Source organism: Olea europaea, unplaced genomic scaffold, assembly GCF_002742605.1.
Source record: "Olea europaea var. sylvestris unplaced genomic scaffold, O_europaea_v1 scaffold4059, whole genome shotgun sequence".
NCBI lineage: Eukaryota > Viridiplantae > Streptophyta > Magnoliopsida > Lamiales > Oleaceae > Olea > Olea europaea.
In genome coordinates, this window is record NW_019260252.1 from 16999 (window position 1) to 34368 (window position 17370).

General features: G+C 32.7%; 2 protein-coding genes across 2 annotated transcripts in view; one reads left to right on the plus strand and one right to left on the minus strand.

The window, feature by feature from the left end:
* Positions 1 to 1039, plus strand: part of LOC111387496 (UDP-glycosyltransferase 83A1-like) — a 4638-nt gene extending 3599 nt beyond the window's left edge. Inside the window, exon 2 of the mRNA XM_023012055.1 lies at positions 388 to 1039. Coding sequence (XP_022867823.1) covers positions 388 to 497 — 110 coding nt within the window. The 3' untranslated portion in view covers positions 498 to 1039. The remainder of the gene's footprint in view (positions 1 to 387) is intronic.
* Positions 1040 to 15374: 14335 nt separating this feature from the next.
* Positions 15375 to 16954, minus strand: LOC111387497. The gene is made up of 2 exons (XM_023012057.1): positions 16792 to 16954; positions 15375 to 16705 (listed from the first exon to the last, which is right to left on the minus strand). Exon 2 carries the CDS (start codon positions 16137 to 16139, stop codon positions 15498 to 15500), a length of 642 nt encoding a protein of 213 aa, XP_022867825.1. The 5' UTR covers positions 16140 to 16705; positions 16792 to 16954; the 3' UTR covers positions 15375 to 15497.
* Between the last annotated feature and the right edge of the window lie 416 nt (positions 16955 to 17370).

Consider the following 17370-nt stretch of genomic DNA (forward strand, 5'->3'; position numbering starts at 1 on the left):
TAATCATTTCTTGTAAGAGCAGATGATTTCATTTTATGTACAATACTCAGTGTGTTAATAGTAGTGACGGTATGTCTCATGTCTAGACATTGGATTGTACTATTTAGTTGCATTTACTACTTTATATTAAATATATTTTTCAGGAAATTTAATATCCTAAACCCAGCCATAGTTCAATTTATTGAAGTCAAATGTACTATTATCATGATTACGTAAATTGTTAATTTAGCCCCTTTTATTCTATTTCTCTAGTTCTGTCATGAACCCATCAAAGCAAAATAAAGAATTTAGATGCTAAAATCTGCTTAATTTTATATTAAGTTACTTAATTTGTTAATTTGAGAACTAAATACAAGAAAGAACGACCAACTTTTTCTTTTCCATCAGCCAGTGGTGGATTTAGGTGGTGGCGAGTTAGGACGACTGCCCTATATTCACCGACGGCCGCCTTAGATGTATTCACCGTAACCGTTGGAATGTTGCAGAGTAGAATGTAGCTGTCCTAGTTGGATTTACCGATCGTCGGAGGAAGAGGACGCACAGGAAGAAAGAGGAGGAAGAGAGGATCATCCATATGGAACTTTTTTTTTTTGGGTACCTGCAAGTGATCGCGCAGGAAAGTCCAATTCACTACGTGACTGTTTGAGAGAGAATTTACACAGAGAAGATGATGAAGAGAAAGATGAGGCCGTGGAATTTATAGAGTGAGCTCGTAGCCACTGGGTGTTTGGCAAAGATCAATAGTGGCTAGGCTTTGACTTTGATTTGAAATTTGCACACAGACACAGAGATTAACTGTCTATTACTTGAAGTTTGAATCTTGAATCTAGATTTTAGTCTTATCCTTGGCTTCACGCAAGCATTTTTTTTGGGTTCTGCAATTTGTGCCTTCGAAGCAGCAAATTGGTTTTGAAATTCTTGACCCCACAAATACCAACTCCAATGGATGATGCTGATTTTGGATTATCTCACTGTTTTTATTGTATTTTCTAATCTGATTATTTAATGTTCTATATTTAATACTATTATTTTAGGTTCATGTTTATATTTTATTTTTGTTCTTATGTCGTCATAAAACTCTTTGTTGGTCTTAACCTTTGGTTGTCATTGAATAAAACTGTTGACACATGGATGATTAAATCATTTTCATTAAATCAATAAACAACCAACAGCTAATTGGCCCTGACTTTTACGATCGTTGATTGTCGATAGTCAACGGTCAAAGTCAACATCCGCCATAGTTGAACGTTCACGCTGGATTCGCCCCTGCCATCAGCTATGCAAATTTTTTGCATGTGATCTATACGGCATTTTCATTTTGGGCATCTTGAGGTTGAAACCCATAAAAATAAATCAATTTCTACAACACTAAAACTTGGGTATAAAGTAGTACAATGTAGTCTGAAGTTTCTTGAAAGTTGAAACAACTGGTCGGCTTTCATCTTCCTTTTTTAGATGGATTAAGGTTCTTTATTGCATCCAATACCAGATTAGATTACTTGTGAAGCCGAGGATTCTAATAAGGTAGGTTGCATAATAAACAAATCAGTTTGTGATAACATAGATCATTTTGAACATTGATCACTAGCATATATAATAATATGTTTGCTCATGTTACTTAGAAAAAAGTCTTTAGAAGGGAGCTGGCATATAGCCCGTTGACGAATCGGTTCACCAGCGAAAGATCGAATTTGTAAGGCTCGTCTGTAAAGGGATCAAAACAAACTTGATGACGAGTTGCTTGGTGATTAGCATCAGCTGCAATGTGGTGTTGCCTTGACGCAGACGAAAATGTGAATACTAAGTAAAGATTCTTGTTCGTCATACACGAACGGATATTGCTCAATTTTCGCTCAAAAGTATGTGAAAATTACTGAAATTTATCAAATAATGTGAGAAGCTATAATATTATTAATCAAAATGAATGTAGAGTTTTCATAACCTTAACATATATTTAAATACAAAAAACAAATTTTAATCAAATCGAAATCCGAATTTTGAAGACAAATCTAAATAAAAAAAATTGTAAAATAAATCTGAATAAAATTAAAATACTGCAAAAAAGACAAAATTACCTTTAAACTCATCAAAATAGGAAATTGCTAAAATGAACCTCCTAAACGATGAAATTGATCACCAAATTTTGATGATATTGCTCAGAATGTCACCCAGCAAAATTGTGCAGAATCGAAAAATACTTTCGAAATGTACGCCGCTTACGTAAATTGACACTCAAGCTGAAAATTAATTATGTCTTTGTAAATCCTTCTTATTTATTCTCCTTTCTAATTAGTTTAGGATTTTCCCTTCTAATTGCTCCGTATTATGCTCGAAAGGACAAATGGTTCTTTTTACTAGTCTTCCTACTGTTGCTCCATCTGATAAAAACAAAATTTGAGCCTCTCACCACCTCTTTTTCTATTGGTACTCAACCTGATGGAGGATAATCAGATCGTGAATAGCGCGACATGTAACTTCTAGACCTACAAAGTTTCAGCTATAAAATGATGCCACTTTCCTCATATTGCTAAATGTGAAAGGGAAAAATTCATTACTAAGATGTTAAGTATCACATATTTCAAAATTAAGAACAAAAGTTTCAAATTTTAAAAATCAGATATCTATTGAAATTTATTTATGATTTAATTGGTTAATTATATATTTTATTGATTAAATATATAAATGTCATAGATCTATATAATTTGATTACAAATTAACGATTTAGTTAGTCACATATTATTTTTTATCAGAAATCATAATTTTTTATATGTCACAAAATTATTTTACGATCATGATTCAAAGATTTTATAACTCACAATTTGCTCATTGGTCACAAATAAAAAATTTATAAGTCACAATTTATTTATCGATACAAATTACAAATATTATAAGTCACAACTTATTATACAATCACAAATTATCAAATTATCTAACACAAATTAACAATTTTTTAGGTCACACATTATTTTTTTTACCACCATTTATCTTTTTCACTATTCACATATTGTATATTGGTCACAAATTAAAAAATTTAATGGTCATAGCCAACCAAATAATTTGTGACCAACACTTGCAATCACTATCTCACTATTGCCTCAGCAGCACCACCACCCCCGTCGTCGCTAGAACCACCCCACGGAAGCATCACTAACTTGTGACTAACTGTGTTATTTGTGATTGGATTTTTTTTACCAAGTCTGTGTTATATGTGAGTAATTGTGATCAACTTTGTCTTTAATGTGATTGTCTAATTTGTGACTGTATGTAATCAAGTCATTAACTTGTGTTTATATGTGATTAACTGTGATCAAATTTATTTTCAGTGTAATTGTCTGTGACTGTCTAATTTATGATTGTATGTAATCGAGTCATATGTTATCTATGACTAACTGTGATCAAATTTATTTTTAGTGTGATTGTCTGTGACTGTATGTAACCAAGTCACTAACATGTGTTATCTATGACTAACTGTGATCAAATTTATCTTCAAGATGACTAAATGTGATCAAATTTGTCTTTAATGTATCTATCGGTGATAAGGTCAATCTTAACTGTGACAGTATATAATTAAGTTACAATCAACACAAAATTGATCACAACTAGTCATAATAAACATATATTTGAACGTATCTATCTGTGATCAGGTCAATCTTAACTGTGATGGTATGTAATTAAGTCACAATTAACACAGAATTGATCATAACCAATCATAAAAATAAACATATAGTTGATCACATATGATCACCACAAATAAATCTGCATACATCGTGGACTAGCGCTACCAGCCACCACCATCATAACCTCCAATGCATCACCACTACCACCTTCAACTCAAATCCACAACCATAAATAATACCTTCACCTCAAATCCATAATAACAATCATCCCTACAATGTCAAATCCACAACAACAATTATCTCAAATTTATAACAACAATCCACCACTATTATGTTACCATTACCTTCGTCTACAATCATGTTCTCACCTTCGGCTTCTCTATAATGGCTACCATTTTCCACTCTTCACTTTCTCCTAACTATCCATGCTCAACCCCGCATCGGCATTTCAAGGTAAACACGTCCCTACCCATAGCATCCACAGCTTAAAATACCCATATCTCAACCATTACCTCAAATTATTGAAGTCGCAATCATTAATTAAGAGGAATCCTTCATTGTGGAGGTCAAGAAATTAGATCAGATCGACTTTTGATTTGACTCAGTCGAATTGATTGGCATCCGTGCAAGAGAACACAGCTGTGGAGAAGAAGAATCACCAACGAGAAATGCATTTTGCGTCTACAGCGGTGTTCATCACTGCGTCGACCACTAGATGAACGAGAAGGATGGCAGATTTTTTTCATCTATATCACCTTCTTAGCACTATATCAGAGGCGAAGAATAAGATGGAAATTGGACTCCTTCTGGATGTTGTAGTCGAAGTCGGGTGCGACCATCCTCGAGGTGGCCAGAGTAGGTATAGATAACAGATATACATAAGGTTTGGGTTGTGTGGGGTAGGGTGATGTTGGGTAAGGTCTCGTTTTTGTATGGTTTGGGGTAGGGTGATTTTGTATTGATACTTGACATTTGAAAAATTTTATTTGAATCATGATTTTTCAAATGTAAAATTAAAATATAGGATTTCATGTAATTTCCTCATATTTATCGTTCCAAGTCTCATAATCATACAAAACTACACGATGTAAAATAGTTTAGCTAGGTCCAGTTTCTATCTAAGATAAAAAAAAAAAAGGGAAAATTACACCATTACAGGTATTTAAAGATCACACTTCAAAAATCGGGTATGAAACATATTTAATCAGAAATCATGTAATAATTTAATATTTTATGATTAATAATTATATTCCAAATTCAACATCCACGAGAAATCCCTAAATCATTTTATCCCATTATTTCTCTCTTACTCTCCTCAATGAGTAGCAGAAACTTCAACAATGACGAAAGTCGAAGCTGGAAGCCGTCGTCGGAGAGCACCCTTTATGATGCTACTGCGATCTACTGCTACGTGATCTGGAGATGGTGCAGTCTCTCTATCACATTGCTCGCAAAAAGTTGCATCTCTATCACTCTACGTGCAGCGATGTTGCCATTCATCACGCTGTCGTGCGCAATCGGCGCTGCTGATGGCGTTAGTGGATCGTGGTAGTGCTGATGGAGTTGGTGGTTCGTAGCAAGTGCGGTGATGCCACTATGACTACAGTTGATGGGATTCGATTCTGGATAGTTCCGCAGTGCTTACAGTCAATTGGAACTATTGAGGTAGTGATGAAGTAGCAACTTGCTATCCCTCCGAGTCACCTTCTTGGCTTATTACAAATATTAGCTTCCAAAGCAGTAATATAAAAACTGTGTCATTAATGGTTGTAGCGATTATTCTATCTATTGCACTTACAAAGTCCGTTTTGCAGACGGTGGTTTTGGTAATGTGGTGGTTGTAATTGGATCTGGTAGGTTGTAATTCTAGCTGGGGTGGATTTGGATGGTGATGCGATGGTCTCAACGATTGTATCTGTTGAGTTGGTTGTGATGTGTGGTTCTAGCGACGGTGGTTTTGGCAATATGGTGGAGGTGATTAGATCTAGTTGGTTGTTGTTCTAGTGATGGTGGTTTTGGATGGGAGTTTGGGTGCAATGGTGGTGGGTTTTCACTTACTTTTTGGGTGATGGTGACTGTGATGTTGGTTGGTGATGGTAAGGTGGTGATGGTGGTCGCGGAAGTGGCGACGGTAGTTGTGGATGCGATGGGTAGCGGGGGCGATGGTGGTGCTGGTCTGATCTGATTGGTGGTGGTGTTAACTATGCACAATTTGAATTGGTGGTGGTGCAGTGTAGGCGACGATGGTGGTGGTGGTTTTTTTTTTTTTTGTTGAATTGGTGTTGGTACGTTGCAGTCAATGGTGTGATGCAAGCGGCAATTGCGCGGTGGTGATTTGTGACCAAATTTGGTGCTGGATTGAAATCTGCAATGGGGGTATTTGGTAAATGTGACCAACTATTTAGAATATGTGACCAATAAATTTGAACATATGTGACTCTGTAACTTGTAATTTTTTTGATCTTTGATCAATAAAATAATTTGTAACATGTAATTTTTTGATCTGTAACTTCGAAATAATCTATGATTTACAAAATTTTTGATTTGTGACCTCGAAATAATCCGTAACCAATTAATTGAATGATATGTGACCAATAATTATTAATTTGTGACCATTAATCGTGTAACTATGACTTTATTATATTTAATTAATAAATATTTTCAATTTTATTATACAAAAACCTGAATTTTGAATTTTTAAACTTTGTACCTGATTTGTAAATTGGTGTAAACAATACACCTTATATATGAATTTTTCCCTTAAAAAAAATTCGAATCCGACCCAATTTAAAAAAGAATTTAGAGGTTTAATTTCTTGCCCGGTGGTTCCCTTCTTCTTCTTCTTCTTCTTCTTCTTCTTCTTCTTATTATTATTATTATTATTATTATTATTATTATTATTATTATTATTAATGTTCAAAAATTTAAAAGCTCCTCAAAATGTCTTTTTCTTTAATACATTGTATTTGACAAGATATGAAAGTATAATGATCAAGATTTTTAATTTTTTTTTCCAAAGTTTTGTTTAGTGTTGTCTACTATAATACAATAAACATAATCCCACTCTTACTAATAACAATTCTAACGTATATATCCCATATTATTCTCTCTAATACTTCATCGCCCCCTGTGAAGTTATTATTATTATTACTATTATTATTCCACAAGATAATAGTTGGATTACTCGAATATATTGTGAAGTAATTTTTTACTAATTTTACTCGTTCAGTAGTTACATCTAAGATCATTAAACCTTAAATGTTGTATGAAAATAAAAAATTCCATCACTCAATAACACTCACTTTAACTCCCAAGATAGTCCAGTGGCTATCGGGCCACTCCTAAGAAGCAATTGACTTGAAAATACAATCAGCTATTTCTGGATACAAATAGAACAAATGAATCAAGACAATCATGTTGCTAAGTCAAAGGAGCTCTCAAAATAAAATTTTATTGCATATGTTTGGTAAGTTGAATTCGATAGCTCAGAATGTAATTATCAAATAACTTCTGTATCGTCTAGTCATGACTGATATAATATTATTTAATAATTAAAGTTACTTGTCACCCTTGCTTTCAGATGCCTGCCAGGCATAGAATCAATCAACTAATAAATCCTTCTTCATATCTCTTCTCTATCTCTACTTATATATCTACCTCTACATTAAAAGAAAGGATCCAGTCGATTACTATTCATTCTTGGCGCTCCGTGTTCTCACTTAATCAATTTGGAGTTTTCTTCGTAAGGGGACTTAACTGGTTTGGAGTTTGCTTCTTTCATGCCTAATAAAACAAATAGATACAAAAGATTTGGTTGAAAAGCATCATGAAGCAATGATTTGTTTCTAGCTTGTACAATTTTAGTGGGCCCGCATTCATTTCTCAATGATAGTGAGTAGGAAAATTATTTGTTACAAATTTGACTTTTATGGTATGGTGCTGGTAAACGTTTGAATTCCCATTTTATCCTCAATATCAAAATTGATTGAAAATAATGTGAAGCATTAAGTTAAGGGTATTTTTGACAAAATGATTATTAAAGTTAGGGTGTCATGGTCTTTTCAATTTTCATATAATAAATGCGGCCTGTCATTGTCTTTAAAATGTATTGTGACTAGATTTGTTTAATGCAAATTTTGATTCCATCTACTTTATCTAAATCATATTCTCACAAAAATTGTTTTCTTCTGCTGTATTTCTTCTTCATTCTTTATCTTCATTCTTTACCTCTGCTTCTTTGTTAAACGAGAAAACACCTCTGAAATAGTATAGAAATTAGACACTGGTAATATTTCATGTTTACTTTTATGTAGGGTAATATTGTTTTACCAAAAAACTTTTCTATTTGTATTGTAGATTATGGACGATTTTAGCTCCCTTTTTTTTTTTAGATTTGAATTGAATTTTTTTGCTGTTTGTGTATAGGTTAGATTATATTAGTTATCTCGTGGAATCGAAGACTGTAGTGGAGAGATCTTTGTATGCACTATGCGGTTTCGTAACTTCCTATGCAAAGATCTCAAATTTGAGTCTCGTGCTTTTAAAGTTGAGATGATTTTAAATTTTTTACCCAAACCTTATAAACCTAATTCAATCATTTGCCTTCCCTTATCTTTACTTTTCTAATTCTAGAGGGAAAAGAAAGAACTCATCGAGAAAAATAGAAAAAGGAAAACATGAAGTATTTTTCCATCTTTATATTTGGATACCACTTCTAACAATAAAAGTCATAAAAACAAAGAAGTGGAAAAAGGCAACAAGAAACTAAAGTTGGGGGAAATTGGTTTTTTATAATATATGATGAGACATGAAATCTTTGTTTGAAGAATTACTTTAGTTATATACTTTCTGTCTATTAAGATTAGCAGTGTCATTCCTAATCTCATACTCAAGATTTTCATAAATACAAAGGGTGATTATAAGTGATATCAATTTATTTTGAATTGATATGATAATTAATTGTTCTAACTTTGATTTTCATTTTTGAGCTATGGCATAAAATCAACTTGAAGTTAGTTTCATATATTCAAAATACAATTGTGTTTAGGAATGTCAAACATGCTGAGTGGCTCGTCGGCTCAGCCGCTCGGCTCGTCAAAATCCGGCTTTTGGGCGGCACGGGCTCTTCAAATGACGAGCCTGAGCCCAAGCCGAGCAGGGGCTCCTCGGCTCGTCGAGCCCGCGAGCCGGCTCGTCAAAAAAAATGAAGGTTTTTTTAAAAAAAATCTAAAATGTGCAAATTTACCAAAAAATAAAAAAATCACGAGCTCGCGAGCGGCTCGTGGGATTGACACGGTCCACGAGCTCGTGGGCTGAGCTCAGCTCATCTTTCACGACCCCAAGCCAAACTCGTGGGTTAAAAATGGCCAAGCCGGCTCGGTCCATTGCCATCCCTAATTGTGTTGGGATGAGAAGAAAACCTACAAATCACGGGGATGAAAAACTGTTGGAAGAGAAAATGCAGTTAGAGAAATCAATTTCATTTGGTAAGCATACATGTAGCCCCTCTTTGGAGGGAATTTTTAGGCCAAAAAAATTGTTTTCCAGACCGTTAAAACCCATTTGCAGCCATCATTGTTGACGAATAATCTCACAAATGGTTCCCAACTGACCAAAAAAGGCCAAAAAATTGCTTTTCTTTGTGTGGGAAAGCCATTCCAAACAAGCTCGTAATATACTTCGATTAGTAGAGAAGACAATGAAATTAAATTAAATTAAATTGAACGGAGCACAAATGAAAAGAAATGAATTGCAATATTTTATTATCAAATTAAAATCTGTCGGTTACTATTCCTTCTAACTTTTACGCTTTATTTCGCTAAACAAAATTTCTTAAGAGAGTTAACATTCGATCTTTCGGGTTTACCGAATCTACAAATGCTTGCATTGCAAGAAAACTTATATATAAGTGTAGTTTCTCAACATTTTACTAGTTTGATGGGGGTGTTTAGAGTATCAACATCTTCTTACCTGATTTTTTTCCATTTTTTTCCAAAAGTTTCTTTATAGTTTCATGTTTTATTGATGCAATTTGAAAGGGAATTAAGGAAACAAATTTGGTTTTCAAACAATATTAGTTTTGTGTGTTATGAAAAAGTTTTTACCCTATTAGAGCATGTGGTTAAAAAAAAATCATATCTAATTTGTTTTTAAACACGAGGAGTTAAATTTGTGTGAATTAATCTACGGAGATCATTCAAAATGTTAAATTAGTAGATTTAGTTTGATGCAGATTATGGTAGCAATTTTATTTCAAGGGAGTTAATAAAAAAATTTGCTCCACACCATTGTCAGATGCAATGTTTTCTCTCCTTGGAGTTATTTAGTATATTGAAAGTGTAAAAAATAATTGAGATAGAATATGTGTCATCTAATATGGAAATAATGTGTTCTTGTAAAAAACGTATATTTTTCAAAGCATATAGTAAGTTAACTCAGATAAATTCTAGCACTCTGGAAGAACTAATATTCTATAATGTTTGTATTGTGTTAATTAAGATTAGTCATTCTTTATATTTTATCTCGCTCAATCATTTGTGCAATAAAGTTGTAATTATTGTTGAAAAAGAAAGTTAAATGCACACTCTTGAAATTTTTTAATTTTCATGTTGAAGAACATTCAATAGTTTTATAGCCTCGCATCGTTCTCTTTATAGATGGTAGTTTATAGTTTTCATTTTACGTTTAAATGTTTTACAATTACTGAAATATGTTTGATCAATTTTTTATTTTTTATTTTGCTGTTTTTGTGAATAAGGCTATATTATATTACTTAGCTCGTGGAATTGAAGATTGTAGTGGCAAGATCTCTTTTGGGTAAGGGTTTTTAAATACATTTTTTTTCTTTAGTTGATTGTTCATGGTTTTCTATAGAAGTTTTTGATTTCTTTCATTCAGCTTTCTTTTTCTCTTTGTTTATTTGACTTTTTTACTATTTTATTCATTTCCTTCTTTTGTTCATCCTCTTAGGTTCATTGTTAGCTTTAATCACACTGCACCTAAAGTTCGATTTCTTTTCTTCTTGTTTTCAAGTAATGTACAATCTATTTCTTACCTTTTGTGTTCAGTTTTCATGTGATAGATTTTCTAACTTCATTTCTTTTATGGAATATTGATCGGGTAGGTTATTTGTATAATTTTTGTTTTGTTAATTCATTTGTTTTCATACTTATCTTTTGCACATTTTTCTTCCCTATTAATTTTTTATTCTTAACTTCATTTCTTATGTAGTCTTTTCTTTTTGCACTATATTTGTTCTTTACTTGTAATGTCTTTTACATTTCGACAACATTTACACGGCATTCAAAATTCTTTGTTAACGATGTTTCATTCTTTCTTTAGGTCTCTATTTCTTAATCTGATTACTGCATTAGTTTCTTAGTTTTAACTTTTTTATCTGTCTAATTAAATTATTCTCTTTCTTATCTGTCTCTCTCTTTTGCTTTACTTTTGGTTTAAGAGTAAGATTCTTTTCAGATAATTGTAATTTTGATGAAATTTTTTTTTTCAAACAATTGGTTTTTGGTGGAGTTCTCATATATGTAGGCTATATATTTTATAAGATGCCTTTGTGTTTTGTTAGTTGTAACATTATTTACCACTAATAAAAAATATGGCCTCAGACATGAATTTTCCGTTCCTAAAACTTTAATACCCATTGCTATTACTCTTTACCAACGAAATATTTGCAGCCACAAATTCGTTGTTAATTTGAGGGTCGCTGATAGTTACCAACGAATTGTACCGCAGATAAAGAGTAAACATTTTATAAATGAAAATTTCGTTGGTAATGTGTGAATTTTTTACCAACGAAATTTTCGTTGATAAAAATCTTGACTAATACCAACCGACTTTCCGTTGGTACATGTTTACCTTTACAATTGGTAAAAATCAATATTGTAAATAGTCATATAGGTGTGAGGCATGGTAAAAAAAAAATATTTACTTATTTTATTATTATTGTTATTATTATTTATTTAATAATTATAAAATTTTTAAAACTTTTAAATAATTGAATCGAAAAGTCTAAATATTGTTTAACCACTTATTGGACCACAAATTTATAGAGGACAATTTCAAAGACTTTGTTGTAAACTTCCAATGTGGGATAATTGAATTACTTTTACCAACGGATAATCCGTTTTTAATTACCAACGAAATAATCATAAGTGAAAGATTCAAACGTTAAATAGTCATATTAGACACATAATACCCGTTGATAAAGAGATATTATAATTACCAATGGAAAATCTGTTGCTGATTATCGTAGTTGAAAGTAAATTACTTTTACTAACGGATAATCCATTTTTAATTACCAACGGATTGTTTTCGTTAGTAATATTTGGTACGTCACCTACGGAATATCCGTAGGTAAAAGATCCAAATGTTTAGTGATGACAAAAAAACCCGGGCCGGGGCGGGGTGGGGATGCCCCACCCCGACCCTGTCCCGTGAAGATTTTATTTTATTATTATTATTTTTTTACATTTTAAAATTTCAAGTTATATTATTAGATAATAAAATAAAAATGTAAAATTTTAATTAATTACAAAAGAAATAAAATTTAGTCAAAACGTAATTTTATTTGAAATTGTTTAATTTTTAACATTGTTTATTTCAAGTGTTTACTTTGAATTTTAAAATTTTGAATTTATATTTTATTCTCTAATAATAACATAATTTGAAATTAAAAAAAAGGGGGCGACAAATGGGGCTGGCCTCATCCCGCCCTGCCCCGCCTAGTTTGAGGCGGGACGGGGCAGGGGTGGGCGCCACGAGGCGGGGTGGGGTGGGGCACTACCCCACTGCCATCCCTACAAATGTTAAACGGTTACATTAGGCACAGAATATTCATTGGTAAAAGGATATCATTGTTATCAACGAAAATTTCGTTGCTGATTATCGTAGTTGAAAGTGAGTTACTTTTACCAACGGATAATCCGTTTCTAATTACCAACTGATGCAATCCTTTAGTAATTTTTCGTAGGTGAAAAGCTATTTTTTAGTAGTGTACATACTGTGGAGATTTGAACATATCTTTCACTTTTTGTATACCAATTATTCAATGGCAAAGTCTATATTTGGTATGCGTATGACCAAGCATCTGTGCTCATGGTTCTCTTAAATTCTTTTTGTAGTTGTTGTTGCTTACTTTGAGCTTCAAATATTTGGTAGGTCATCTTATATTTCTAATGGATATCTTGAAAACATGTGCTCATGAAAAGCCTCGTTTGCTTAACACTGAAAATATCTCTGAAAGTACAATTGAGTCACAAAATGCATTTATTTGTCAACAACAAAATTAAAGACGAAGAGATCAGCGAAATCAAGCTCGAGTTGGGACCATTGATCATCGCAGAAGGATAACTGCATCTATGTTATCTAAAAATAATAATTTCCATTTTTCCCATATGCATGAATCTACAACGCATCATCATTCTGAGACTTCTACTTCGAACAACGAAATGCCCAATATTTCTAATCCTGAATTACAAGGAAGTTTTAACTCATTGAATGTACCAGGTGTTGCATATGTATTACCGACATGCATTTATTGAAAATATTATGGCACAAAAAAATTTTATAGGGAAAGTAATAGTTTTGTTGCTCTAATGGAAAAGTTAAACTGTGCATGTCTGATTCACCAACTGAATTATACAACTTGTTTACCTCTAGAGAACCTACATGCTTGGAATTGGTATATTAATCATTTTTGCATTCACTTCTTTTGGTGTAAAGTACGATAAAGAACTATTTAAATTGTACAGAGGTATTTACACATCTAGGGTTCAGGGTCATGTATATCATTATGTAAATAAACTTATGTCGGAGAATAACACACCTTGTTATATGTAGCTGTATTTTTACGATACAGATAATGAAGTTGAAAATCGTATGAAAATTGCAGAGAACTTTGTTGAATCAACTTTAGTTAGTTTAATTGAAATCTTGAAAGTAAATCCATACAGTAGATTCTTTAGGTCTTTAAGTGATATGACTAATTTGTACGACCATTGAATACAGATAAGATGCGACCCAGGACTTGATCAAAGAGTTTTCAATACTCCTACGTAGGGCTGGACAAAACTCTCGAACCGAACCGAACCCGATGGTTCTTCTCAAGTTAAATACCCGAATGGGTATTTGAATCAAGAACCGATGGGTATGGTTCGGTTCTCCATTCTAGGCCAAGACCCGAAAAACCTAATAAGAACCGAATCTCCGTAATTTTCTTAATTAATTTATTTTAAATAAGTAAAGTTATTTCATTTTTTCTAAATAAATTTGTTAACTAGTTAATTTAGTTCAAACCACAAAATATGATTTTCATATTTCTAATTTTCAGTTCAAAATCAATTTAATCAAATTGACCTCAATTTTATCCAAATCTGTTATTCTACTGTAGTGTCATTTCTACCGGAGAAAATCGAATTGAAACTCTATAACATCTCTCTTAATTATTTTGAGCTCGCTATCTTTCTCTTTCTGTGATTTTAATAATCAAAATTACGAAGAATTCAGCAAAGAGAGACGTGAAACACATAAGATTGAACTATGTTGTTTTGTAAAAGCTAATATTGAACATATCATTAATTAAATTAACTTAACTTTGTATATATTAAAAAATTTAATTATAATATGGAACCGAATAGAACCGAATCGGACCGAACCCGAACGGTTCCACTTACTAAATACCCGAAAATTTCGGGTCAATATTTATACAAATATGTGTACGAAGGATATGATCGTATTAATTTCTCAATTTGAACAAATGATATAGGGAAAGAAATTGATGAAATATCTACCTATCAATCTGCTATATGGATATTTCCACCTGAAGATATGTGGAGGATTTTTTCTTTTAATTTGTCAGAAATGTATCCTACTGTTTATTCTCTACAACTCTATATTCAAAATCATCAACAAGTAACATTCAATGATCAAGATGATTTATCTACTGTTTTTGACAATGAAAATATGAAAAGAACAATGCTAACAGAATTTTTTCGAATGAATAAAGTGAACGAGTTTGCTCGAACATTGTTATATCGAGATTTCCCTACACATTTTGTTTGGAATACAAATAAAAAGATTTGGACTTTGAAAAAGAAACAAATTGTTATAGGACGAATTGTCACGGTCAATCCTTCTGAAGGAGAACGATATTTCCTTCGTATTCTTCTTAATCACATTCGAGGGCTAACATCATTTCAAGATTTATGAACTTCGAAAGGGACAATTGTTACAACATATCGAGAAGCCGTACTTCTACATGGTCTGTTAAGCGGAGATAACGATTGTGAAATATTAAGTCACATTTACATGGAGTAAGTTACAGATGAGCAGAAGAAATATGAAAAAAGGGTTAAAATGCAACCTCATAAGGTCAAGAAAGTATTGTTTTAGAAATATTTTTTTATCAATGTGATGAGTTCTATAATATTTTATTGTTTTCTTTTTCAATACATAAATTGAATTTTTACATATTTTTATCGAAGTATTACAAGATTAGGGATCTTTTCGCTTCGCATCTTGCTAAAAAATAAAATTTTTTACTGTCTGATAATCTTATCAGCTTATTCCTTAAAAAAAAAACATTTCCCTTTAAATTTATACCTTCTTTTTAGATCATAAAATTTTGCCTTTAAATGTACTCTTCACTTATCGAATTACTTTTATTATAAGGTAAAGTACATTGCCCATTTTGCGTAAAAGCTAGCAAATCAATACTCTGTGTAACAGCTAGAACACTTATCCTAAAAGAGATAAATAGAGACATTGTCTGACTCTATGAAATGTTTTGTTTAGTTAATCAACTACAACTATGGTGCCACATGCTGCTACTATCAAATTGAAATAAATAGTAACTGGGCGTGTTCATCATATTTTGACATTTTTCAAATTGGATGACACATGTTGCAGCCAGAATTTTATCGAACGAAAAATCTGCTCCACAGTTTCATGAACACCTTCCATTCTCGCTTTGCAACGTCTCATCCATAGCCTCCGCGTCAGTATAGTTGGAAGTAACCCTTGTAAGTACCCAACTTGTGATTTTTTACCTGCAATGGCCCACCATGAATTTACTCTATCATACCAGTTTTGTTTAGATCTCCACCGAATACCCAAAGCCACTGAAACTTTCCTCCAAACTTCGTTTGCCACCTCACCTGTACTAAGAACATGGTTGGGTGTTTCTTCATTTCCAGTAAGGCAGCAATCACAACGAGAAGCTAAGGCTACACCCATTTGCCGAACTCTACTATCAACACTTAAAGCTTTAGAAAAAGCCTTCCACATTATCACTGACATTTTTTTTAGGAGTGTAGAATGCCATACCCATCTACCCCAACAAGTTTGGGGCTGCCAAACTCTAATCATGTCCCATGCACTCTTGGAAAAGAATGTTCCTTGACTATTCGGTTTCCAAATAAGAACATCATCCCCCTCTCTACATTTACTCACCTTAGCCATAACACTAGCAGCTTTGTCTTCCCCTACAAGTTGCAGTAATTGATTCATATTCCAACCACTATCCAAGCAAATATCTTTGATTCTAAGAGTTGGTTGATCAATATGTGATGCGTCCCGTGACAAAGGGCCGTCATCTAACCAATGAGCATACCAGAACGAGATAGAACCCTCCCTAATCCACCATTGTCTTCCCCTAAAAGAAGATTGCACATAATGATATACATCTATTGTATAATTTAATTATATTCCGATAGTTATTACTTATACAATTAAAAATTACAAACTCATTCTAATTCTGTCATCTCCAGTTTAATATCTCTACTACTCTAAACCAAGGTCTCGGGTGCTTACCTCCTCCAGAGAATTCAACATCCCATTTTTTGGATATTAAAACCATTCATTTAACTACTATTTCATTTGAAAGAAATAACTAGTTCCAAAGAACAAAACGTAATATTACTCCTTGGAAAGTAAAAGAAAAACCTCACTTGACCCCTCCTAGAGAGAACACAACGTGAATCTCCAGCATTTGCCACGAGAAGTTGATTATTTTGGACGACTGCAACGCAAGCTGTGCATCTAGTAGATGGTCCATAGTAATCAAAGAGAGCTCCCTACATTCACAAATATATTTAGCAGGAATTTATGAGATAAAAATGCAGCCAAAAGAAAATTACAACACGTCTAAGCAATCATTCACCATGTTCAGTTAGGTCCAATTGAAGATAGACCAGATGTCTTTTCCAGTGATGTAGTGAATTCAATCCTTTCACAATCCCATCCAGTATAGAGTCGTTTTACATTTTTCTAAAGTCTTCACTAAAGTCTTAAGTTACCTAATCCTTGTATTATCAAACTTGTGTATTGATTAAAAACGTCTAATCAATATGATATCATGTGATCAACTTATGTCGAATCAATACAATTATTTACAAACCTAATTGCGCGATTAGATGGCTAATTGGAAAGATAATCGTGATACAAAGTAACAGACTGAAGAAACGTGTGATTTTGGTCAATTTGTTTAAGTCCATGTTAAAAAAAAAACAAAACGTGTAAATTTAATCAAATTTTAATAAAAAAATAAAATATTGCAATAAGTCTTCATGGCGTTTTAGAATGGATAACATAGATTAACCTAATTGTGTGATCTCGAGTAAGTGGTTTAGTCAAGTTTCATTTTCACGAGGCATAGACACATAGACCTTTTGAAAATGTAACAAAGCGCGTAAAATGGACATAGTGACATTAATAGTAGGTCGAATTCTAGTATCCAACA

Excerpts from the sequence above, each read along its gene's own strand:
- LOC111387497 (XM_023012057.1), bottom strand. The coding sequence starts at position 16,139 with ATGAATCAATTACTGCAACTTGTAGGGGAAGACAAAGCTGCTAGTGTT.